The sequence below is a fragment of the Fusarium venenatum genome (genome assembly GCF_020744135.1).
Source record: "Fusarium venenatum strain MPI-CAGE-CH-0201 chromosome Unknown EDB82scaffold_4, whole genome shotgun sequence".
Taxonomy (NCBI): Eukaryota; Fungi; Ascomycota; class Sordariomycetes; order Hypocreales; family Nectriaceae; genus Fusarium; species Fusarium venenatum.
Genome location: NW_027072132.1, coordinates 5,939,637 through 5,964,337, shown reverse-complemented (window position 1 = coordinate 5,964,337; position 24,701 = coordinate 5,939,637). Strand labels below are relative to the sequence as shown.

The 24,701-nt window shown below is 48.1% G+C and overlaps 5 protein-coding genes across 5 annotated transcripts; 3 read left to right on the top strand and 2 right to left on the bottom strand.

The window, feature by feature from the left end:
• Window positions 1-10,334: 10,334 nt before the first annotated feature.
• EDB82DRAFT_481089 (Gti1/Pac2 family-domain-containing protein) lies at window positions 10,335-11,591 on the top strand (the record flags this gene model as incomplete). The annotated part of the gene is made up of 1 exon (XM_025725169.2): window positions 10,335-11,591. One exon carries the CDS (start codon window positions 10,335-10,337, stop codon window positions 11,589-11,591), a length of 1,257 nt encoding a protein of 418 aa, XP_025593794.2.
• A 1,571-nt stretch (window positions 11,592-13,162) lies between these two features.
• Window positions 13,163-16,619, top strand: EDB82DRAFT_346067 (beta-lactamase-like protein). The gene is made up of 2 exons (XM_025725168.2): window positions 13,163-13,549; window positions 13,605-16,619. Exons 1-2 carry the CDS (start codon window positions 13,404-13,406, stop codon window positions 16,348-16,350), a joined length of 2,892 nt encoding a protein of 963 aa, XP_025593793.1. The 5' UTR covers window positions 13,163-13,403; the 3' UTR covers window positions 16,351-16,619.
• EDB82DRAFT_346059 (integral membrane protein S linking to the trans Golgi network-domain-containing protein) lies at window positions 16,619-17,727 on the bottom strand. Its single transcript, XM_025725166.2, has 2 exons — window positions 17,341-17,727; window positions 16,619-17,257 (listed from the first exon to the last, which is right to left on the bottom strand). The coding sequence occupies exons 1-2, from the start codon at window positions 17,589-17,591 to the stop codon at window positions 16,888-16,890; spliced, it is 621 nt and encodes a 206-aa protein (XP_025593792.1). The 5' UTR covers window positions 17,592-17,727; the 3' UTR covers window positions 16,619-16,887.
• On the top strand, window positions 17,694-18,647 carry EDB82DRAFT_530474 (cytochrome oxidase c subunit VIb-domain-containing protein; the record flags this gene model as incomplete). Its single annotated transcript, XM_025725165.2, has 2 exons — window positions 17,694-17,700; window positions 18,265-18,647. 2 exons carry the CDS (start codon window positions 17,694-17,696, stop codon window positions 18,645-18,647), a joined length of 390 nt encoding a protein of 129 aa, XP_025593791.2.
• Window positions 18,648-19,512: 865 nt separating this feature from the next.
• Window positions 19,513-22,440, bottom strand: EDB82DRAFT_481085 (uncharacterized protein; the record flags this gene model as incomplete). The annotated part of the gene is made up of 2 exons (XM_025725164.1): window positions 19,513-20,259; window positions 20,308-22,440. The coding sequence occupies 2 exons, from the start codon at window positions 22,438-22,440 to the stop codon at window positions 19,513-19,515; spliced, it is 2,880 nt and encodes a 959-aa protein (XP_025593790.1).
• Between the last annotated feature and the right edge of the window lie 2,261 nt (window positions 22,441-24,701).

Here is a 24,701-nt window from a genome sequence, read left to right as displayed (position 1 = left end):
AGTGAGGACCTGGTACTGAATCACCTGGTCAGTATAGTTTGATGTTTTTCCGTCAGCATAATTAATTATCCGGAACATGGTTTCGTGGTGTTCATGACCAGTGTATGTCCCTGCATGACCTACAAACAGGAGAAGCCGAAATCTTCCATGGCTAAAACCATTTGGTTTCAAGTCCTTTCCGATGCTCCGTTGGATCATAGGAACAAGGGAACTACATCCACCCAACAGCCTGGAGTAGACTCGAAGATTGATAGTACTACAAAAGAACCATGCATTTAGATGTATGAGAAACAGGCGAGTTACGCTGATAGTTATGTTTCTAGTTTGTGACTGCAACACGCCTACCCTGAAGCCACAACTTGAGAGGTTCAGCATGTTCAACAACATCATGATAATAATTGCTTATATTTTTCGTGGCTGCAACTAAACGGTAACTTCCATACCCAAACCCAGTGCCCAAACCCAGTGCCCGTATAAGTACCCAATAATTAGTCTCGTTACAATAGATCACACGTAGTAATCACTCCGTGGCTATTCGGATGTACGGCCCCCCTTTTGAAGCAGTAGTAGAAGCAGAACTAGAACCAGGGGTCGAGTACTGGATAAAACGGCATCACAACGGCGCCAAACAAAAGTAATAGTCCCGAAACTCCGCCACCACGAAACTTTGACAATATGGGGGAACGAAAGAGAGAGAGCGAAACGAACAAGTATTGCTTTGCCTGTCACTGTCACTGCATCAGGGAAGGGGAATTACTCGTCATCCACCAGTCGTAATGCTCGCAGGGACCAAACCCTGCGTTTCATGAGCAGAGCAAGGGCACGGCTTAAACGGCACGGAGATATTGGGGCACGTCAAGTTAAGTTGCAGTAGGTTTGGAACCATTGGCAAGAATAATAATAAGCATATCTGTTCATCTTGCGGCGTATGCCATCATCCCGTGGCGCAGTGACCCAACGATCGTGCCGACGCAGCCGTTCTGGGCTGGGGGGTGTGAGAATACTACGTATTACGGATGGATTTGTGGATGCTTTTGGTTAAGCGGCGGCCTTATTTCCGTAGTCTTTATCAAGTCAGTCATTTTACAGAAGAGAGACGAAAGGAAGAGTACAGACAAGAGTAATGGGGTTACCTATTTAGTAACTTGTAGTTACCGAGGGAATACGGCCCGTTGTTTGTTATCGGTATTGTCGTCTTTGCTGTCGCTGTCACTATCAATATGGATATATTGTGGACTTTGGAAGAAGAGATAGAAGGAAATAACGGGTCCTGAGAACAACAACTCTTCCGTGCCAAGCACCGAAGGTTCGGCCCTTTGAAAGACCCATATTCACCGTCGACGGTGTCCGTATCAGTGTCAGTTCAGGTCAGTGAATGTCCTACTATGAATCGTGTTGTTCCTGTCGTGTTTTTTTGCTGGGGCTCTTTTAGAGTAATATCGTGTCCGAAAGCCAAGACAATTATATCCACTTTGACCTGAAGGAAGGAAAAGAAAAAACCGGTTCCTGAGATTCGAGTTGCATGTAAATCCAGTAGATCCATTCGGTTACAACGGCTCTCCTTCTTTCCCATGGACATAGTTCTTAATATTATGTCCGGTTTTGCCGGAAGCTTGGCATGTTGACGTCTCATGTTTACGAAAGAATGGCACGTCGAGTTACCTAATTCAATGTCACTGGCAAAAGTTCTGTTGCAAACGAGGTAGAACCAGGGTCCCTGATTACTGCTTCGAGTAACCCCCTCTTCACAGTTGCAAATAAGCTTAAGATGGGGACAAGGGTTGTGCGGGAACTCTCTATTTTACTGTCAAAGAGACACGAATGATTCTTCTCTTGTCACTTAGATAGGTAGGTGAGTAGGTATAGCGGTCAGTTGTTATACCCTGATGGCCTTTGTTTTCTTCAATGATGTGTGATGATCCCAAGACGATCACACTCGATCTGCATGCAAAAGTACTTTAAGGTCAAAACACACGGCACTCGAGACGACCACACAGACAATACAAGTAAAAACAACGCAAAATTAATGACGATCAATTAGAGATGCCGACTTATCCATGTGGCCCCCTGATTCGGGAAATGGGCACACATTCCGTTAGATAATAGAGTATCCGCTAGTGGAACCCTCTGACGATACCGTCGCGCTTTGATCGGGCTATCATCATTCTTCTCCTCTTTATTCTTTTTAGTTGGTCAAAGAAAATCTCTGTTTTTTTCTTCTTCTTTTCACTTATGGATCCACGGAAAAGTTCCATGATCCTTCTTTCGCCCCCGTAAATCCATGCATTTCGTCATACGTGACTAATAGTTTCTTTATTTTCTACCTTTTTTCTCCTCTTCTTCATAAAACAAGACCCCCTTGTAACTCTCACTTTTATTGGATCGTATAATTTTGTCCTTTGCATGATTAATCTGCCCAATTATGTCGTCTGAGTGACCCTCCCTTTCAGCCTCATCTGACAGAAAGGTCCAGACTCTAGACCCTCCAACGCCAACGGGCAGGCTCATAAATTATGCTTACCTGGTGTCTCTGCTGTTTATAGGCTAGCTCGTATGAGCTTAAAAGACACCGACTTTGAGTTGAGTCGACGGGCAGGCAGACAGGGTAGGTCAATTTAGCCAAATGCAAATGATTTTTACGCCCGTCAATGATTCGGTTCTCGACTTGACCTCGCAGATGATCATTTTGTTTTCTCTGAGCACATTTCATGTTAATGCCCATGTCAATAATAATAATAACGCGACAGCGCCGAGTCCAGACTCTGACGATGAATAAGTCTGGGCCAAGACTTGGCGGGAGGGGGTCCAGGAATGAGTTCTGTGTCAAGGTGCCAAAGCACAGCACAGCACATGGTGGTGCACTCTTAAGCGAGGTTGGCTAATGGACCTTTTCTTCCTTTACCTTTTTATCTGCGGGCGGTGATGGGACTTGGCTGGGGCTGTACGTAGCTTGTTGAGGCTTGTCACGATGCAGCGTAACGTATCATGACCTGGACCTGCCAAGTTGCACTAATTTATTGGTGGGTTTTGTGTGGCTCACTTGTTCTAACCAGCTGGTCCATAAAAAAAAAAAAAACAACAAAATGAAAAGATTCTTGTGGTTTTGGCGAAAAATTAAGCTTACAATCTGGGCTTGCAGTAGTACAATCTTGTCACCGATACTCTGTCTCGGCATTTGCAGGATTGGGTTCTTGTTGCATTGGATGACAGCTCACAGTACTTTGTAGTAGGTGTTTATCAGAGAGCCGCCGTATTCGCTGATACTATGCAGTCGATCACCCCCTTTTAATCGTCATGATTAGAATTAGAGTCAAAAATCAGATTTATACTCCTGGTCTTTGCACGGGTAGATCGGCGACTAGGTGAGATGTGTTTTTTTCCTTCTTCACGATGGTCTGACAAACTAAGTAACTGGGGCAGAAGGGTCAAAGACACAATACAGAGTACAATGAGCACAAAACAGAATTGAAGAGATGTATCTCCCCTGGTGAGCCAATCAGACGACAGACTCAAAAAGGATTAAAAAAAATAATAATAAGCACGATAAAATAAAATAAGCATGCAGCCACCGAGCGCCAAGCTTTTATCGGGCTGCACGGTAAAAATTTAGAGACAAAGCTTGGAGCGGTTTGGGTTTGGCAGTGTCGCAAGCTAGAACAGTTAGTAGTTTATCAGCAAGTGAGTTGAAGTGGCGTCAGCCGAGTCATTATTGACAGGGTTCAGTACGGACAGATCGGCACGCGAGAATTAGAAATATGGAGAGGCCCTGTCTAGCGCGTGACCTTAAAACAGCGCTTCGAAGAATGAGATGCCGATATATCCAGATGGTGACATTTGAAGTCTCCGCCATGACGATTGTTAAATCTCCCTTATCTGGCATCTACCATTGGCATTTGGCATTTAAATATTGAGTCTCTTTCAGCCACCGAACCAACTTAAAATATATAGTATTTCAATGTTTCAATCAATCTTGGCACTCAGCTGATTCTCTACTTGGCTCAATCATCAAAAAAGCCTTGGCTACGACAAGAAAAAGTAAAGGGCCAAAATAAAATTCCCTTGATCCACCCGGCACCGCGAACACTCTCGGGAATAATCAGCTGCAACAAGTGTGCCCCAGATATACCAGAATCAGAAACCTCCAGCCCATTTTTGTTTCCGCCAAGTCCCACCCTCTGAGTGGTACCCCTGTAAAGCCAAGACGGTTGGGACGGCATCTTTGGAACCGTACCAAGACCACCCATTCTCAAGCCACGGGCTCTAGTTGACGGCCGACAATGTCAAGCATGTGTCCTTTTTTCTTGCTGGACAGGGTAGATAGGGACCCCATGTCTACTGTAGTGATATCGCTTGATTGAAGCGTCGCTGCTCCCTTGGGATTGGAGCAGAATGCCATGTTTTCCCTTTTTGTCTTCTGTAGACACCCCCCCTAGGGCGGAATGACAGCCGTGCCAAGCAAGTGGCTGACAACGCTTAAATTCATGCTTAAACCAGGGCGCCTTGTTTGCTCGAATAAGAGGCCACCTGACCCAAGGTACCGTCCAGCGCCGAGCCGTCTTGGGCTCTTGGCAGCCATGGATGAATTACGATTCAACAAATTGGGGTGACTCGTGAAATAAACGCCATGTCCTTTTTCCGCGGTATCGTGAGATGTCGCTTTTTGACCCATGGGTTTCTCTTGCTATCGTATGATGTGATCTGAACTATTGTTTTAGCTAGGCTTTTGTCAGGGGGAGCTGCAGCCATTACTTGTACTCAAAACACATCAACAAGAACCATATACTCTACCAAGCCTTGGCTATGCATCCTATAGTATAACCAAGTACACTATTTGAGCCCCCAAACCTAATACAGGTCAATTGAAGCGCCTTGACTGTCGTATCTCAATTCTTGGAACCTTGGAACCTTGGAACCTGCCTGCCCAGTACAGTAATAGTACCTACATACAGTAAAACTGCAATGCGCCCACCCGTTGTGAGCCGATTTCCCGAGCTCCCTCTCTGGGCCTTCCTTTCAAGTTCAAAACAGCAGGGGTCGTCTTGGCTCTGTGACACAACAGAGCGACATTCATAGGTCAATGTTGAGCCAAGCTTTAGACAAGCCTGGAAAAGCAGGGAGATGAGAGGCTTGACCACCGGCGATCTTTGTTGACTGTTGCGTCAAGTCCAAGTCTCAGCATCCAGTTGTTTACAGTACCAAGACCACGACCCAAGACCCGTGGCGGCCGAAGACGGTGACGACGACAAGAACAGGTCTCTTGAATAGATGTTCAGAGTGAGCGAGTAAAAGAAACACAAGAAACTTTGAGGGCCGTGGCTCTAGAAAAAAGATACATACCGAGACAGAGACGAGACACCAAATCGGCAGCACGGCACAGGCGACGTCATGTTCTTTGAGACGTGGGGAATGGGGGGAGTCTCATAATAAACTAACCGCCGATTTTCCCGAGTTGACCTCTCTAGTTGTTCTGCGTATTTTGCACTGCTGCACTGCAACTGTAAATCACAGCCCGTAAAGCACAGACTTGCAGGTGGTGAAAAGGAACATGTTACGTGTACAGTGGTTGACCATCGTGTTAGAACAAGCATTGCACTAGAGGCGGCCTGGTCGATCTTGAAACCCTTCATCTTGTATTAGAGACAAAAGTCATGTAGAGTGTACACACAGATCAGGATCTGGCTCTTGTTTCTAAACAATTATATTTTATTTTTAAGGCATAGACCAGGAAACGAAGTACGCATTGATGCACAGTTAAGAAGCTGGCTCTGCAAATACTGCGACAAGCCGAGCTCGGCGGTAAGAGAATGAAAAACAGAATTATTCTCTTAAAATATTGGCCTCCAGTTTTTTCCGAAACGCAGACTCACTGCGGCCAGGTCAGTCAATGTCAATCAGTAGAAGCGTGTATATATCAGGCAAAGGGACTTTTCTTTCCAGCGGGAATGCTTGACAAGACGCCGTTCAATGGCCATTACCCAACAAGGAAATAATCATCAAGTGACTCCCCCCCCCCCGAAAGACGCAACGCAACGTCGTGGGCGGCTCTTTCGGAGATTCTCAAAGGCTTAAGCTTAAGCACACCTACCTTTGAAGATCTTCATCCATCCATGGGCTTGGCTTTGACTTGGACCCTAGACATAATTAACAATGCTGCCTACCTGACCGACGTCATTAAATCAAATCAAATTGTCCGAGAAGAAGTCTATTTTACTAGTCAGGTGCTTGTCCATCATTGAGCCGTGCGTGCCGAAATCTATTCATGGCCATAAAGTAGAAGGGGACATTTCATTATTTTATTTTATAATAGAACCTTATTGGTCATAATGTTAAATTCCCTGATTGATCCGCAGTGCTTTCCATAATAGACATTAGCCTCATGATGACATGATATTGCTTGTTTCTTACTATAACGATGGAGGCGACTGACTGTGTAGGATTAAGTGCTGACGATGCAGTGTTTCAACTGAGCCATCGATAAGGATCAACCTTGTGCACTACACCGGTACTTTACTGCACTGCGCAAGGACCTCCTGTCTTTGGAAGATCTCTGCATCGATGACTTATTTTTTTGTTGTTTGGTGAAACGCAACCACCAGAGGTTACATCAAGGTTACAGGAAACGGCTCTTGAGTGACAGCAAACAATTGTATCTTGTCTCAGCTCTGGCGTCTTGAGATACCACCTACCTACTCTGTACTTTGTACGTAGTTTTTTTTTTTTTTTTTTTTTTTTTTTACCAAACTCTTAGCACATTGAAAAGGGTCAAAACGGGCAATGAGACGACAAACAACATGACTCTCTGGTCTGGTCAGTAATTACTTGGAACTTTTGGTTTGACAAGAGCACTGCATGTAATTGTGAGCTTGGCATTTGCACACGAAATGAAGGTAGGTCCACCAGGATCTTTGTGTTATGCTACTGTGCCTGTGCTTCGCCATGGTCATAACCAAGACTATCATCATCATCATCATCATCATCATTACCTCTAAGCAGTAACTGAAGATCTGACAGGCCAAGGCGTACTCTGTTCTTCCTCTTGACGCTGGCCCCCAAATCCTAGACGTCCCCAAAAAAAGACAAAAAGAACAACAAATCTGAGGCTGTACCCGATTTAAAAAAAAAAAAAAAAAAAAAAAAAAAAAAAAGAACCCCAGACTCGGGCCCACGGCACTTGGTGCCAAGCTCAATTTTGGCGTGTTCCAAAAGCCGCATCATCCGCTGAGACAAATACACAGACAAGCTCAAAGAAGACCCATTGCCAACAAAATTATTCCAAACCAGGAACGGTTTAATTTCCATTCTTTTTATTCGTCATATCTGGTATGTTTTTGTACATCTCATGACTCAGAAAGCCAATTTTATTGTGAGCCAAGGACGTCCCTCATCATCATAATCCTCCTGATAAGCAACGTAACTGTGGCCTCGCTTACGGAACACGGCCTCCTGAACTATTTCTAGATGAGACCCTCAACCGGCCTTACTATTCGGTGGTGTATTTACTATTTTTCTTACAAGCCGATTGATCCGTAGCTTCCACAGTAATAACACTCATGAAGCAGCATCCTGAGAAGTAAAAGGCCAGCGACGACATCATCGTCATCAACTAATCAGAAAGACAGTCATAAAAATATACGGTACCTTTGACACACACAGCCAAGAACATGATCAACAGCCAAGCTTTGGTGGCTTTCTCATCCCTGTAGGGGGCTTTCTAAGAGCAGACTGGCTCAGCCTTTTGATGGGTTCTAGCCGCCACCCCCAGTCAAATGCTGAGGTAATACGGATGGGTACTCTACCTGTCTAGGTAGAGTTGAAATAAGCTCGGGGGAATTATTGGCTTCTTGATATGCTTACTGCTTGCCGCATTGCCGCATGCAAAAATAAGGTAGGAGGGGATCCGCGGTGGTGGTATTGGCATTGGCCACTAGAAAGTGTATGTCAGCTTTGAGATAGTGGGCATTACGATATTTACATTCTAGAGTCAACGTAAGTTTGCATGTATGCGGATAAAGGAATGGTATTAGTCTTTATGGTTATCTTGGTTAATACTTGGCGTGCTGCATGGGGTAAACAAAGTTATGCATCGCTGGGTAACCACCAACGCAAACCAAACGACAATATCTCTTGAGGCGAATTCTGTAAAGTTACAAGTAATGTTGGGATTTTTGGTTGGACAAGAATGCAGCTTTTCTGAAACGGTTGGCGAGCAACTGAGTTTTGGTGGCATCACCTGTTCCTGGATAGAGTCTGTGGCATCCGACGATAAAATGCTATTTTCTAATTATATGGTTAATTGATCTCTCTCATTATCGCCTACATTGATCAAAACTTTAACAACGCGTCTCTTATAAAAAACGGAAACACGGCCCCTAGAGCTTTTCTTCCCTTTCCTTTCCTGTGCCTCTAATTATACTCATCCGTACCTTCCAAAAAGAAAATAGGCAAGCCGGTCAGCCGGGCGCACCGAAGCGTCAAGAAACAAACTATCGAATCGCCCTTGGAGCGCCTCCCCCACGACTTCTACTGTTACGGCAGATACAGCTGCGACGAGGTAGACCAGGCCTTTGGAGTTCCAGACTCTCTATCTACTTATCTACTAACTCTTGTCCAGTTCGGCCCCGAACTATCGACATCAACCCCAGCTTCACCGCAGCGCCAGCGTGTGACGGAACTTATCGTACGGCAAGGTGAGCTTCTTTTTGAGACCCCTAAAGATATTCTCTACGCTATGGCAATTGTTGCCATCATACGATATTACTGGCTTCTTCGGCTTCTCATTCCATTCCCCATGCTCTCCTCATCTACATAACTGATCCGATAGCCGTGATCTGTCATGCATTTTCCCTCAGTTTCGCGCCTATCATGCCCTTTCCATCCTCGCAACCTTGCCCTGGCTGGCCCTGCATCGTCATCTTTCCCTAAAAAGCCCCTTGAGGGGGGGCGTTCAGCTTCAAAAGCTTGTCCTAACTAACCTTGGGATTCACTCTTGTCTCACCCCCAGCAATCCTTCACACCCTCCTTCTTTGCCGTCCTCCGTTCTTCTCCACAAAGTTGTCGCCGAGTTATCCAGCACCGACTTTACAGTACTGTGCCTAATTACGGTGTTGCACACCTCCAAGACACACTTGCAACCTTATCTTGCTTGCTCTTAGCCCTCCCTACCTTTCCGTCTCGACCGAGGACACGGTTAAATAATACACTCTGCTTACCTCGTCTAAAGTCTTTTGCAAACTCGCTTCTTGTAGCAGATCAACAGTTTCACCAACTCGACGACAAACGCAGCGAGCCGCTACTCTCCTTGATAGGTATGTTTGTCTCCGTCTCAGATTTTGTGTTCTCTGTATTTTGGTACTCGGCGCAATACCTCCTGGGTGAGGCGGTTTGGTGCATGGATCAAGTGTCCTGGATGCACTCGTGGGACCGTTGTGCTCAGGTCCAACGGCGCTTCTCTGGGGCCTCTTGAGAGCTGTGTCTGAATCGCTACAGTACGGGCTGGCAGCAGTCTAATGGCTACTCTCTGCACTGCAACTGCAATTCATGATGGAACATTGGCCAAGCGGCAATACTGTAAAGTACTGTACACATTCAAATCTCAGGGAAATTTTAGTCGAGTGGATCCTCGACTTAATCGGCTCCGACGGCACTCCCGTCAGGGAGTTGAGCATCAAACCCCTGGAAGTGTCCTTTACCACATTGTTTTGGGAATTATATATGTATGATCAACGGTGTACAACTCGCACCTTTTGATCAATTCAATTCTCTCTTACCTTTCTCCTGTTTATTCTCGACAGCTACACTATCAGAATATCTTTCTTTACTCTACTTCTGCTTCTAAACTGACAAATCTGACTAGCGCTGTCACCTATCTCCTCTTCAAACCCGATTACCACGTTGCCCGCTTGGCTACTGCCTTGCCTCATCAGCCCCAAATCAACGTTCTCAGCAACGCCAAGAAGGTCAAAGACCAGTCCACTTCTTCAAAGTGGAGACGTGGACAAAATTCCGCTGAGCTATCAGCCTTTGTGGAGTCACATTCGCATCTTCGCGTCTACACACCTACAACATTTATAACCACACCCATCCATACCTTTACTGTACTCCCACGCCCTGGGCCCGATCTGATCTAGTGGGGCACTGCGTACAAGCTTGAGCTTGGTTCTCACGAGGCCCTTCTTTATAAGGACGCTGACGACCTACCAAGGCACTGGATCCATTTACCCAAAATTCTTCTTTTTTTGACCTCCTCCCGCCCCTGTGCGGACTGTACCTATCTCTCTACTTACCAATAACAACAACATTAACCTCACATCACAACAACGTTACACACCTTCACAATGGAAACGTACCACGGCTATGTGCGGACACCCGCCGATGCTATTCGACTCTTTGAAGCCTGTAGATTAGGCATCTTGCCCCGTGTGCAACGACGACTTTCGGAGAAGGAGAGACAATCAATTCGATCTGGTTCTGTTTTTGTCTGGGATGAGCGGGAAGCCGGTATGAGAAGATGGACTGACGGCAAGTCATGGAGCGCCAGTCGAGTTTCGGGAAGCTTTCTCACATACCGCGAAATGGAGGGCAAGCGAGGTGGAGGCTTTAACACAAACCGAAGAGGTGCTGGTAAAACCCCAGACTCTGGACGTGGTAGCGATGAGGATCTGGATGACGCAGAGCCTGAGGGATACCGATACAAGGCCGATGGTCTCATGAAGCAGTCTTTCAGCATCACCACCTCTGGCGGCCAACACCTGCACCTCATCTCATATTACTCTCGCCCACAGCCTGGTCAGCCTGAGCTTCAGCAACCAACAAACGACCCTGCGCTACGAGGTATCACTCCTGTCAAGGGCATGTATCCCGAGTCTAGCATGGGCGAGGCCAACACCACTCCCGCTCTCACTCGTGCCCCCATGCAACAGCCTTATATGGCCCAGCCTGGCCAACAACCTTACGGTGCCTATCCTCAGCATGGATATGGCTGGCCTCCTTCCCCCGCTGCTACTCCTCCCTACAGCCACTACGCCGCTCCTTACCCTCCCAATGTCCCTCAACAATACCTACCTCACGCTGGCCATCCAGGCCTACCTCTTCCTCACTACCCCCAGGCACCTGTTTACGAGCACCGTGGTGCTCCTCTTCCTCTTCCCCTAACGGCCAAGTCTCCTCACCACCCGCACATGGCTCTTCCCAGAGCACACGAGTCCCCTCGCGAGCAACATCTCCAGGCAGCTGCACAAAGCGCCATGGTTGATGCTCGACCCAGTGGTGCTTCACACACTCACCAAGTAGCTCTACCAAGTCTCGGGGCGGTGACCAACGGTCCCCCTGGCTCGTCCTTGGCAGCAATCAGCACACCTCCCAGCAGAACCATGAGTGTTAGCCCCACTCGAAACTCTCGTTCTGAGGTGTCCAGTCTCTCTACCCTTCACGCAGTGCTTCATCATACTCCCGCCAGCAGCGAGAGTGGTAGTGCCAAGCCTGGTAGTGCCGCCAGCAGCCCTAGAGCGTCTGCTGCCTGCGGCCTTGAGAAGGGTGGCGTCAGCGAGGATGCGAGAGCCCTGAGAATGTTGGATCGCAAGTTCTGCATCTAGAAGAAGGAGCAGGGCATGCGTAGTCGTCGAAACTCGACTCCATGATGATTCGAAATGATATGGAGGCTAAAATTGGGGACTGCATTACATGGGGGTTATTGTTTGTACACATCATATGCATCGTTACGGCGTCTTGATTTCTAGGGGTAACAGCGAAAGGGGCTTGTTGCGGTCAAATTCAGCGTTTGTTTTTTTCACGACAAGGAATGGGAGAGGAATGAATGAACTGGTGTTTCGGACGGACCACATGGGATCATCATGGTTCAATGGTGTTTATGCGTCATTACTATCTGGGTAGCTTAAAGGCACCGGTCATGTACATAGATTTACTGAGTAATATCAGAAGTGCATGGTCAAATTTTGTTCATTATCTTTGTTGTGTGATGTAACGTTTGGTCACAGGGTGTAGGTGTGAGTGCAAGTCAGGCCAGACTGAATACACTGCGTACGCGGCTGTGTATGTCAGGGGCGGCACAACGGCACCGTGAGGTAGAATTACAGTAGAATTAAGGTTGTTATCAACCCCAGAATATTATCTCATTCCCGTTTATCCGTCTGTGTCTTAGCATTAGACGCCGCGTAGTCACTCAACACCAAGGGCCGCGTCAGCCTGACGATGCCGAGATGCCGGCCAGGGTGTGGTACAGTATAGCGGCTCTTTCCACCACAACCAGTGAAATGCCAACTCTAGCTGATCAGTGGGCATTCTAGCTCAGTTCAAATCCCAATTTTAGGTATAGTTATATGGTATGTATCTAAACCTAGCTGAAACATCCCACTTGCCTGACTAGTGGGTAGCAGAAGAATTGACCTTTGAGCTTTAGATGACAAAAATAAATAACCTAAGAAGTACAGTCTAAGCATTATAAAGTGGCCTAGTAATTTAGTCCCTTATGCTCCTGGCGGCCAACTTTTGTGGTACCCTGATGCCTGACTATGAAGTTTGGCGTGCTGACCTCTTCCTTGAAAGAGATTAGTTGAAGGGATATCATGAGAAATGGCCGCGTCAGAGGATAAACCGAAGGAAGAGGGACCACAGAATAGTTACATGGTTTCTTGTTTTATTGCTGAAGCCTAAAACTTGATCTTCCTGTGGGGTGTGGATGAGGGAGCTGTCATTGTTGGGTGTGTCGTGAATCTACGCAGTGATTTAAAATACTATGAAAGGGGCGCTTAGGAAAAAGGAATTCGGTATTTTCATGAATACGATTGTCCTCTTTCGAAGCTACCAAACTTTGAGGAGAATGCCATCAAATTGTCCTCTTTCGAAAAAGCATCATGTTTGTTGAGTACAAGGTTATTTCCATCGGTCCTTCCTGTATGCACTATATGCTTAAATGCACATATAACTTCCTAGAAAGGATACGTATGATTTATGAATATGACAGATTTGGAGTATTGTGACAGCAAATCTAATCTTGATCAAGCATTGCATCTTATCAACTATCGTTACGTGCATCCATCTGTAAACGCATTTATGGCGTGTAAGTCGGAATATAGTTTCGCCGCACCGATCGCGCATTGACAGCTGCAGGTGCTACGCGCATCAATAGCCAGAATAATCAAGCATCGCGACGACCTAGCAATTGTCTTTGTCCGCATCAATAGAGGGACAATGCAATACCAATAGCTGCAAAAACCATTTCATCTTGCTACACTGCTTGCTTTTATTTCAATCCAGACTTTGCTCTGCTTGATAATCATGCTTCGACAATCGATATAACTTCTATATCCTTCCTGACTCGATTTTGACCTTATCTTCAATTGGGCTTTCCGTCATCCTTGCTATAATCGCATTGCGTCGGTATCATCATGTTCACCTTCTGTCCGCTTCAGGGCGCCTTGTCGGATTCGTCCGCTTCACAATCCCTTCTCGAGCTTGATGGGGGTGTCAAGGTGCTGGTTGATCTCGGATGGGACGAGACTTTTGACGTAGAAAAGCTCAAAGAAATTGAGAAGTATGCCCTACTGCGCATTTCTTGGTCAAGGCGATTGCTAACATTTCTGTTCCAGACAAGTCACCACTCTATCTCTAATTCTCGTTACACATGCGACAGCTTCGCATCTCGCCGCCTACGCCCATTGCTGCAAGAACATTCCCCAGTTCACGCGCATCCCCGTGTATGCGACAAGGCCTGTTATTGACCTCGGCCGCACCCTTATTCAAGACCTATATACTTCGAGCCCCGCCGCGGCGACAACAATTCCCCAAAGCTCACTCACCGAGAGTGCCTATTCACTTACCCAAACTGCTACAACCGCGCAGAACCTCCTTCTCCAATCGCCGAATAACGAAGAGATCGCCCGTTACTTTTCTCTCATCCAGCCCCTCAAATACTCGCAACCTCATCAACCTCTACCGTCACCCTTCTCGCCGCCCCTCAACGGTTTAACGATTACCGCGTATAATTCTGGACACACCCTCGGCGGCACAATATGGCATATCCAACATGGCCTCGAATCGATCGTGTATGCGGTGGACTGGAACCAAGCACGCGAGAACGTTTTTGCTGGTGCAGCCTGGCTGGGAGGAGCTGGAGGCGGTGGCGCTGAAGTTATTGAGCAGTTGCGAAAACCAACCGCTCTGATCTGCAGCAGTCGTGGTGCTGACCGAACTGCACAGCCTGGAGGCCGTACCAAGCGAGATGAGCAGCTCATCGACACTATCAAGGCATGCGTCACACGGGGAGGAACAGTGCTGATTCCTGTGGACTCGAGCGCAAGAGTTTTGGAGCTTTCATACCTTTTGGAACATGCCTGGAGAACCGATGCTGCTTCCGAGGGAGGTGTGCTTAGGTCAGCTAAGCTGTATCTTGCCGGCCGAAATATGTCGAGCACTATGCGATATGCCCGAAGTATGCTTGAGTGGATGGACGACAGTATCGTGCAGGAATTCGAAGCTTTCGCTGAAGATCAACGAAGGGTCAATGGTGCAAACAGCAAGAAGGAGGGTGGTCCATTCGACTTCAAATATCTACGACTACTCGAAAGGAAGGCTCAGATTGCACGATTACTCAGTCAAAACGTCGAGAACGCTGGGACAGAAGGTCGCGTTATTCTAGCGAGCGACAGCAGCATAGAATGGGGGTTCTCTAAAGATTTGATCAAGGGATTGGCACAAGATTCAAGGAACTTGGTCATTCTAACAGACAAGCCAGGCCTGTCAAAGAATGACAAGCCGTCTATCGCAAGAACACTGTGGGATTGGTGGAAGGAGCGCAAAGACGGCGTATCAGTGGAGCAAAACAGCAATGGAGAGAATATTGAGCTCGTTTACGCCGGCGGACGAGAACTGGAGATCCGCGAACCCCAACGTCATGCTTTAGAAGGAGATGAGTTGGCACTCTACCAGCAATGGCTTGCCACTCAAAGGCAGCTTCAAGCAACCCAACAAAGTGGAGGCGCGGCAGGACTCGAGGCAGCAACAGATGTTGTGGACGATGCTTCGTCCGAATCCTCGTCCGACTCGGAAGATGAGGACGGCGAACAGCAGGGCAAAGCGCTCAACGTGTCGACAGCCATTGCCCAGGCCGGTCGCAAGAATGTTGTACTCAAAGATGAAGACCTCGGCATCAATGTGCTTATCAAGAAGAAGGGTGTATACGACTTTGACTCCCGGGGGAAGAAGGGCCGAGAACGCACATTCCCTATCGCCATCCGCAGAAAGCGTCAAGACGACTTTGGAGAACTTATTCGCCCCGAAGACTATCTTCGTGCCGAGGAGAAAGAGGAAGATGGTCAAGACAGCGCCAACATTGAGGCTACTGATGACAAACTCGGCAAGAAGCGTCGATGGGACGATGTTGCAAAAAGCGGCACTGGTGTCAACAAGCGACCGCAAGCCATGCGGGCTGGTTCTCACGATGGCGAAGAGGCTGGAGCAGGTGACGGCTTCGTTCCTGATGAACTCGACACTGTTGAGGATGTTGAAACCGAAGAGCCTGTAGGACCATGCAAGTTGTCATACCAGACCGAGACTGTACAGGCCAACATGCGCATCGCTTATGTTGACTTCAGTGGTCTGCACGACAAGCGAAGTCTTAACATGTTGATCCCCCTTATTCAACCCCGAAAGCTCATTCTTGTCGGTGGCGAACGCGACGAGACACTTGCTCTTGCCGAAGATTGCCGTCGAGCACTGGGAGCTGACAAGAACAATCCAGACAACTCTAGCAGTGAACGTTCCGTTGACGTATATACACCTGAGGTTGGCGTCGTTATAGACGCCAGTGTTGACACCAACGCCTGGGTTGTCAAGCTGGCAGATCCTCTAGTCAGAAAGATAAAGTGGCAGAACGTTCGTGGTCTAGGCATTGTCACTATTACAGGACAGCTTCTTGCCACACATCTCAACGAAGCTGCAGCAGCCGATGAGGACATCGCCAACAAGCGACAAAAGACCGAAGAGCCCCCCTCATCGACTACCCTAACCAACACGGCGGCAGCCATCCCCTCGGCCACACCTGTCCTCGATGTTCTCCCCGCGAACCTTATTTCTGCTGTACGCTCAGCAGCCCAACCACTACACGTTGGTGACCTCCGCCTGGCCGATCTGCGTCGCGCCATGCAGTCCGCCGGCCACACGGCGGAGTTCCGTGGTGAGGGCACACTGGTCGTTGACGGCACTGTCGCCGTTCGCAAGACGTCTGCAGGTCGTGTCGAAGTTGAGAGTGTGGGCATGCCGACCGCTCGGCGAAGTACCTTCTATGAGGTGCGCAAGATGATATACGATAATTTGGCGGTTGTGGCCGGCGCGTAGAACGCCCATGACGTGGTCTGATATTGGTAGAAAAGCGGTTATATAGACAATCAAAGCGGCGAAATCGATGGGCCATGCGAGTTTTTATTCCGTTACGAAAGATGTTCAGACAGAGGTGCATTCTCTGGAGACAAGAATTGGTTATTAAGCAAGCCATAAGGGATTAGAGATTTACATTAGGTACAATTGAGACAGAGTCAACAAGAGGCTCAGATAGCCAGGTCTTCTACACTTTTACGCGAGATTCTTTACTTTAAACTTCGGGGTTTACTTGATCCATACAAGTGATATTCACGCCAGCTAACTGGGTAACACCAGACTTATGTGTAAAACATTTATCACATTGAACCATCTCCTTTTCAAAAGATCATATTGGCCCTGCAGTTGCCTCGACTGATATCATCCGAGAGAGGTACAACTTTAAAACATGTTTTCAAGAGTGAGCTCTTCCATATTAACGTATATAAACGTGTAAAGAGCGCCCAAACGCCAAGCAATGCATGTCTGTTCAAACATATCCAACAGGTCCCATCAAACTCATTTCAGAGGTAGCATAGGCTCCATTTCATACTCCGCATTACCATCTCTGCCTCTCCCCCTTGAAGGGATGGCCATCTCCTCATCCACAGTAGAAGGTTGCGTCGCAGAGCCATCAACCGATGCAGGTACGGCAGGGAGGATCGGACGGCCGCCGAAGAAGACGGGTTGTAATTCGCGATACTGACAGCCCCAGATGCCCAGGCTGACAGAGATCGTCGCTGATGCGATCATGGTGAGCCACCAGCCTCCGTGTCGAGGGATGCGGCCGCTGTAAAGGGATGCGATGACGAGATGGATAAAATGGACGGTTATGGCGAAATCCGGTACGAGTTTGGAGCGAGCGATGAGGGCGACTATTGCAATGGAGCTACAGAGTGAAGTTAGTAACCGTGTCCAGGATATCGAAACCGCAACTTGCGCTTCTTTTCGAAGTATAAGGGAATAACTCACATAATCAAGCCTCCATCCAACAAGAAAATAAAAGACATGAGCCACCCATGTGTTGTATCTCCTCTCAAGCCCTCCCAGCCAAATACAAGGGTCCAACTAAAACCAGATCCTGACACAAGCGCAGTGAAGACGATGAGGACAAGCGCGGCGAAGTAGTAGATGGCCTGTAGTGTCGCGATCTGGCCTGCGATCTTGAGTGGCGCTAGCTCTGCGAGTGCGCCTGCGCGCGGGGGTTTACGACGACGCGGCATCCTGTGTTCTCGGTGGTTTCTCTGTTCGAGGGTGGTGGTTGTGGTGTTGTTGAAGGTAAGTTCTTATCGCAGCGTGGAAGAGGCGTTGGTCATCGAAAGGGCATGTCTCGTGAGGTCTTGTGATGCGTGCCCGTCCTTTAAGCTCAAGCTTATACTTTCCAACTCTTTCTCCTTGGACTTTCTGCCCTTTTGTGATTACAAAACCTTTCCAAACACAAGGGCTTAAACTGAGAAAGAAAGAGTTAAAAAATAAAATTAAAAAAAAGCCAAAATTAGGGTTCAAAAGGAGGGAAATGAAGTAGAGTTGAAGCAAGGAGGTTGCGTAGATCAAAGGACAGATTAAAGTGCATCAGCCACAGATAGTTAGCAGCAGCTGTAGATACCCTGAAACGAGGAATGTATCATTCACTAACCTGTTGCGCCCCACCGCCCGTCATTTTCTGCCGCTCCCACTCGTCATACCTCGATTGGAGCTAACATGACCGTAGTTATGAGATTTTGAGCCACCATAAACTCCAACTAATTCCGTACCATCTGTCCCGCTATTACAGCTACACTTCAAGCTCTCAATTGAGCCTCATTCTACGAACCCATACAAACAAATACAAACAACAAAGAAAATTCGCAAAAAAAACAAAAACAAAAAAAAACATGGGTTTGTGGCCATTCTCAGGCGAGACCCGCGGCGACGCCATCCGCTCCGGCGACGCCATTCCCAACCGTCAAGAGCGCAAGATCTGCTGGGCCGCTCGCGACGCCTACTTCAACTGTCTCGACGCCAACAATATTGTCGACGCTACCAAGGACCCTTCAGCCACTAAACGCGCTTGTCCGACAGAGACGGTAGACTTTGAACGGGATTGCGCTGCTGCTTGGGTCAAGTACTTCAAGCAGTGGCGAGTAGCCGATATCCAGAAGAAGCGACGCCTGGATGAATTGAGAGCGCAGGGTGCCCAGGAGATGACGGTCACAACGAGCTTCGCGCCTGAGGGTGGTGCCGGGGAGAAGGGTAAGGGCGTGGATGATATTCAGGCCATGTTGAACAAAAAGAAATAAATGGTTTGGTCAGATTCAAGAACGAGTGGTTTCTTGGACAACTCAAAATTATGGACGAGGCAACGGACACGGAAAAGACTTCATAAAGAAGGGCCATTTGTTATACATATTGTATTATACCACTGTAAACTACCGCACCATCACCAATTCACACCTACATGTACAATTAATGCACTGCTTCACCACGCCCTTCATTCCCGTCCTTCCAGATTAGACAGCTCAAGTCTTTATCCTACCAGATCTATCAATTCCTACTACCTAAACCCCTGCATGTGCAAGCTGTAAGCCCAGCTAGCTGATGAAAACCAAACGAGAAACGACAATAAGTATACGACAAGAAGGAATAATCATGTGAAAAGGCCGGGCCAGTGAAGAATTGAATAACGACCGAGTGACAATAGTGTCAAAAACAAACTGCAGCGTGCTAAAAGTGGTGGTATCATCCATGTCTTCTTCTTTTTTCTTAATAAAGAACCGATATCTGCACTCGCTCCCACGGGTGCTGTGCTGTCGTACTCCACGATGCGACTTGACGCAGCCGGCTCACTATCCGCCCCAGTGATTCTTTCTCTGTTTCGTCGCCGACAAAGGAAATGAAATTGAAATAGAAATTTGCTTTCATAGGCCGAGTCCAGTATGCAAAAGGTGTAGATAAAAACAAAAAGGAAATAGTGCATGCATGGCTGGTTAAGGAAAGGACCAGAACAAGGGGTGGTCGCCAGGTGTCTCGCTTTTCTAATGCATCATTGGTGGTTGACGATGGTTCCATCGCTCGTCAACCTTGTGTATCTGCGTCATTCGCTTTCTTAATCGTGATCCCGTCTTTTGTCCTCCTGGACAACCATGATTAGGTTGTGGTTGCAACCTAAGCTACCATCCGTATGCCACTGTTGTCTGTGCCATCCTTCCTCGGTAGTGGAGGCAGCTCCTTGTTAAGGCTGTCAATGCTAACCCTTTGTTGAGACGCATAGCCGTTGTTGCCCAGGGCCGTGCCATTACCAAAACCTGCATATCCGCTATCGGCACTTCCTGCTCCAGGATATCCAGGCTTAGGAGGAGTGGGTGGTGGTGCTCTAGTAGGTGGGAGGCTTTTATTGAGGTCCTTGGGGAGTGTCAAAGGCCGGATCTCACTATCATCGCGCCCGTTCTCGCCTGCCTCTTGCACCACAGGAAGAATAGGCTCGTGCTGCAGCGAGTCGCGAGTGTCTTTGAGAGTGCCAGTAGACAAAACTCGATCTGGTATTTGGTCCTCGGTGTGGCCATGTCTCTCTGAACGTTCGGCCTCCCTATTGGCCTTCTCAACCGTTTCCCGCGCTTCTGGAGATCGCGGACCGGGTGGTGGGGGAGGGCCATGACTTGGGACTGGAGGAATGGGTTGAGATGACCTACGACGAGAATTCCAACTAGAGACCCTTGCCTCCGAGCGTTGCGCCTCAAGTATCTCTTGGTGTCTCCTCTCGGCCTCCCTGTGAGCTTCCTCGGTCGACATGGTGACGCCCTCAATGAAATGGTAGAATCGGTCACCATACTGGTCGGGTGGGAGAGCCGAGATTTGCGTCTTGTCACTGGACAAGCCCTTCCAGAAATGCTCGATCTTCTTGATAATTCCATACTAAAATATGTCAGTTGGGTATGTTCTAAGCGTCGGACAAGAACTTACGTGAGTGAGACAGTCGATGACTCCGAGGTAGTAAATCTCATCCCCCGGTGTGTTGTCTTCATGGGTTGCCCTAAAACCGCCATCATCTTGCCCGAAAACCCACCCAGGACGATGCTGGCCCTCTTGCAGCTCATCTGGCATCTTGTTCGCTGATTGACCCATGGGTACTGGTCGCTCCTGGCGAATCATCTGTCGCAGCTCCCTGGCCTTGCGTTGGTTCTCCAGCTTGGATGGTGTGCGAAGAAGAACCGAGTTAGGTTCATCGTCAGGAGACTTCTCACCACCAGGGTTGAATACTTGAAGCGTCTTGTCGCGAAGGTTTTCCTCGTTCCCTCGTGCGACGTCATGTATGCCAACCAGTAATGAGTAGTCCATGATCTTAAGTCGCTTTAATAAAGCGACATCTCGTTGCAGCTGCTCCAGAAACATGCGCTTCTTCTGAATGCCCAACTCCAGGCTTCTTTGCCGCCTGAGCCAGTTGAGATCCTTCAGTGTTGCACGGGGGTTCTTCTCCAGATCCTCCTCCCGGTAATCTCGACCAATGGTAGATCCCTTCAGATCAAAGGTAGTGTGGATATCTCGGTGCGGGGGGAAGAGGTTGTTCATTACAACGAAGTGGATTTTCTTGCCATACGGCATCTTAACGCGGTGGAGGCCGTAGAATTGTGAAAGAAGCATATTGGGGTTGTCCTTGACATGCTGGTAATATTCCTTGAGAATCTTGCGCAGAAACTTATGCTCGGCGTGGTGAATGGTTTTAATGATATACTTGTAATCTCTTGAGAAGTAAAAGAAACTTCCACTTTTGCCGGGAGAGCCAAGCTCGGACAATATGTACTTGCCGGTGAGCGACATGAGATAATCGGCTGGGTCGAGATGGAAAAGAGATCGGAGGCGGCGGAAAACCCAAGGAGCGTAGTCCTTGAACTTGAAATCGTACTTTGCGGACGGTACCAGCTCATTACCGGCAATGTCAAATGTCGACTTCTGCTTAGTATCAAAATCGGCATCTGTCAATTCTCGGTCGAGTTTAGCATTCGTTCTCGAAACCGAAACACGAATGCCTGTAAGCATGTTGTAGGCGGTCTCCCAGTTAGCATGAGTCTCGTCAACCTTGGTACCGACAAGAACTCGATCATCGTCCTCCTCTTCCTTTCTCCTTCGCTTGCTGGCACGCTTTTGTCGCAAAGCCTCTGCCCAGCGGAGCGCATCCTCGTCCGGCACGATCTCATCTCGAGGCCCGTCTGACTGCATTGACCGGGTTGGCCTTCGACCCATACTCAAGGAAGGACGTCGGCCACTAGGGGTTCCGGCATTAGTAGGAGAGAAGCGGCCGCTAGCCTGAGCAGTGTCCATGCCGTCCTTGGATGCACGACCTGGGACGTACTTGGGCACATCGAGAGTATGTCGTTGCTTAAGACCAGGTGGAGGTGCTTGGAGATGCCCTGTTGAGGACGCTGCCGCGCTCGAAGGGTTGTAGATTGGTGGGGATGACAATCTGTGGGCGCCATTGGTACGAGCCGGCACTGTCTGCGCCGCATCGAGGTTTGTGTTGGTGTGGGAGCCTCGTGGTTCCGCAGGGAGTAGTGAGTTTCCATCAATACCTCCATTCTGGGGTTTTTCAGAAACCTCTTCTGACTGTTGAGGTTCTGATGGAAGAGGTTTTGATAGATTATTATAATGTTGATGGTTATTAGTGGAGTTTGTGTTAGAATTCATGCCATTGACATCGGAGAAATGATGGCGAGTACGGTCGGCAAGGTTTGTGGTACCGTTCAACGTGGGCTTCTGCCCAAAGTTGTCGACTTCGGCGTCATCGTTGTGTCGGGAAGGGCGAGTAGCCGTAGCTGACTTTCCATTAGAAACAGAGCTCATGCTCGTAGGCCGTGTACTGTTACTGTTGCCATTCATATGCGCCGGTGTAGAGTCGGAAACTTCGGACGCGTGTGTAGAAGAAATGGAGCTCTCGTCAAAACGCTCATTTATGGTGTCGGATCGGGCGTGGCGGATAGAACCCCCATTCACCCTCTCCTTATTCGCAAGACCGAACTGGTTCGTGGGATCAAGGTCGAGGATGTCGGGGTTGTTGTTGTAAATTGACGAATTGTGCTGATCGGGAAGAAACGATGGCATTTCGAGAGGAATCCTGATGAACTCGCTGGAAGCCAAGACCAGCGAGTGCTGACACAGTAGATGCTGCAAGAAAAAGTGATGCTATTTCGAGATTAATCGGTAGCTTGGTTTTGAGAGGTCGTCGATGTGTCGCCAGTGTCTATTTTCCCTAGGATCCGGTCGCGATTCTTTGCTCTTGCTAATTTTGTGTTGGGTATCAACGTTGCTGCTGTAACGATGGGCGGTAGAGGCAAGAGGGAAATTGGATCGAGGGCCTTGCTGGCTGGGCGCACGGGGGGAAGCTTGGCGGGTCGGCCAATGGACAGGGCAGGGACACCGCGTTTGGGGGGGAAGTTGGCAGGCGATAACGTTAAGTTGCGATAAACAAACAACCGGAGTGGATTGGTTGTTGGTGATGAATGAGGATGATTGAGATGTGATGGGATGAGGGAACAGGTTTCGTAGTCTACTTGGTTCCCGTTGGAGTAATGTGCTGTCGAATTAGTTTGGGTGAGGGAGACGAAACAAGAGGGTGGTGGTGGTGGTGGTGAGGCTGGGAGAAATTCGGGTTGGAAAAAAATGACGGGTGTTCCCTGGAATCTTTGTGCAGCTCCTTCCTGACTTGCCTGGCATGTACCTAAAACTGGAAATGAGGCGTCCTGTAGAAGGAAGAAGGGGCAGGAAGGGGATTGGGGGGATCCGGGATTCCGGCTGATATGAGCCCCCGGTAGACTGTCACTGGTTTTACTGGGCACAGCGTATCTAAGAGCACTCTAATGACTCTCTCCACCTGCTGTAGCAATGCACCTCAAGCTTGAGCCAACCAACTCATCCAAAGGCCCGCTGAAAGGGTTTGCGTGGCATCCATTGTCCTAGGCTTGGCAGACGGCGTTGACACCCGACAGTGGCTTACAGGATGGGCGTCTAGCTCTTGATGTTTACAGGTACGGTTCAAGTGATATTGAAAATACACGGCGCCATCGATACAATAGTATACGCATATATTGGAAATGAAATGCTTGGTGCAAGTGAAAGGATTCAATGAGAATAACAGTTGCTCGTATGGGACCATTATCCTTGATTATCTCGTTCACCTGCTCAGTATCTGTAGAACAATTTGGAATAGACCAAAGCTTAGATATTAAACAGCACAGGATGGTTAAATTAATTATTGGCTACTATGTCTTGATCAACTAAACTTGATGACCGAACGAAGTTATCAAATTGACTGTCTCTCATAAAAAAGAAATCATCTCTTCTGTCAATGCAATCCTTGTCACAATGCCCGTATCATTCCAGGTTCGACCTGTGGGTAAGGAGTTTCCATCTCGGCTCTTGTCTTTCAATGTGAAACCATAAGCATTGGCTTGTTCTTACCATCCACAACGGCTATAAGAGCTTCCAACTCAAAGGAATGGCTATTGTTAGATACACGTAGAGCTGATGTACAACTAGACATTCTTGTGCTCTAAATTGAGAGTTCTCCTTCATCCCCCCACCCCAATAGCCTCCCGTCATCTGCAGCGTCCCGTCAACATCCATCACCCCAGGCACCGTCTAGCTGCACTGCCACGGGGAGACCCGCTTTCCCCCATATCCAGCTATTGTCAATTTCATTCTCGTGAACAGCAAATTGTTGCCATTGAGTGATAACGCAATGGCTAACCGGGCAAGAGAGACCAGCTTTTCGAAATGATTCAAGTGGCAACATGAATCTGTGGTGTTTCTAAGCCTTACCAAACTGGCAAAACGGACAAGTCAAAGAATGGCAACTGATCGCCAACACTACCGTTTTGACCAACATCGATTGACAAAGATCGTCGCCTTTGTCTTTCCACTCTTTTGTTGATGCATAGGTACTACCAAGACATTTGATGTCCCATTTGTGTCTTCACCGCTAGCACATTCCGTCATTGCTACGAGCTGGCGACCCGTCTCATGTGGTTGATCAACGTGATATTGCATTGAACATGAGCTTCTCGGCTTTGCATTACCATGACTGTTTCTTTTTACGCTCGGATATGTAATACTGAGACGCATGCGCATAGGTTTCATTATACGTTGTCTGTCATGCTGTACACTGCCTTACTCTTGGCCACAGTCATATAGTTACTGTATACAAATTCTTAACCCTGATCCATACATCCAACACCTGAAGCCAAGCTTCGGCATTTCACACATCAAACTCTGAATTCCTCTGAACAAGCTCTCTTCCTCCACAAAATATATCTTGTATTCTTGGCTGCCTCTTCCTTCATAATGAATAATACATGCCCCCTGCC

What these genes read in the sequence shown, in the direction of transcription:
- EDB82DRAFT_346059 (XM_025725166.2), bottom strand. Translation starts at nt 17,591, where the DNA reads ATGCCGCGTCGTCGTAAACCCCCGCGCGCAGGCGCACTCGCAGAGCTA. An exon ending in TTGGATGGAGGCTTGATTAT is followed by an intron (nt 17,258 to 17,340) that starts GTGAGTTATTCC and finishes TTCACTCTGTAG; the next exon opens with CTCCATTGCAATAGTCGCCC.
- EDB82DRAFT_346067 (XM_025725168.2), top strand. Translation starts at nt 13,404, where the DNA reads ATGTTCACCTTCTGTCCGCTTCAGGGCGCCTTGTCGGATTCGTCCGCT. An exon ending in AAGCTCAAAGAAATTGAGAA is followed by an intron (nt 13,550 to 13,604) that starts GTATGCCCTACT and finishes TTTCTGTTCCAG; the next exon opens with ACAAGTCACCACTCTATCTC.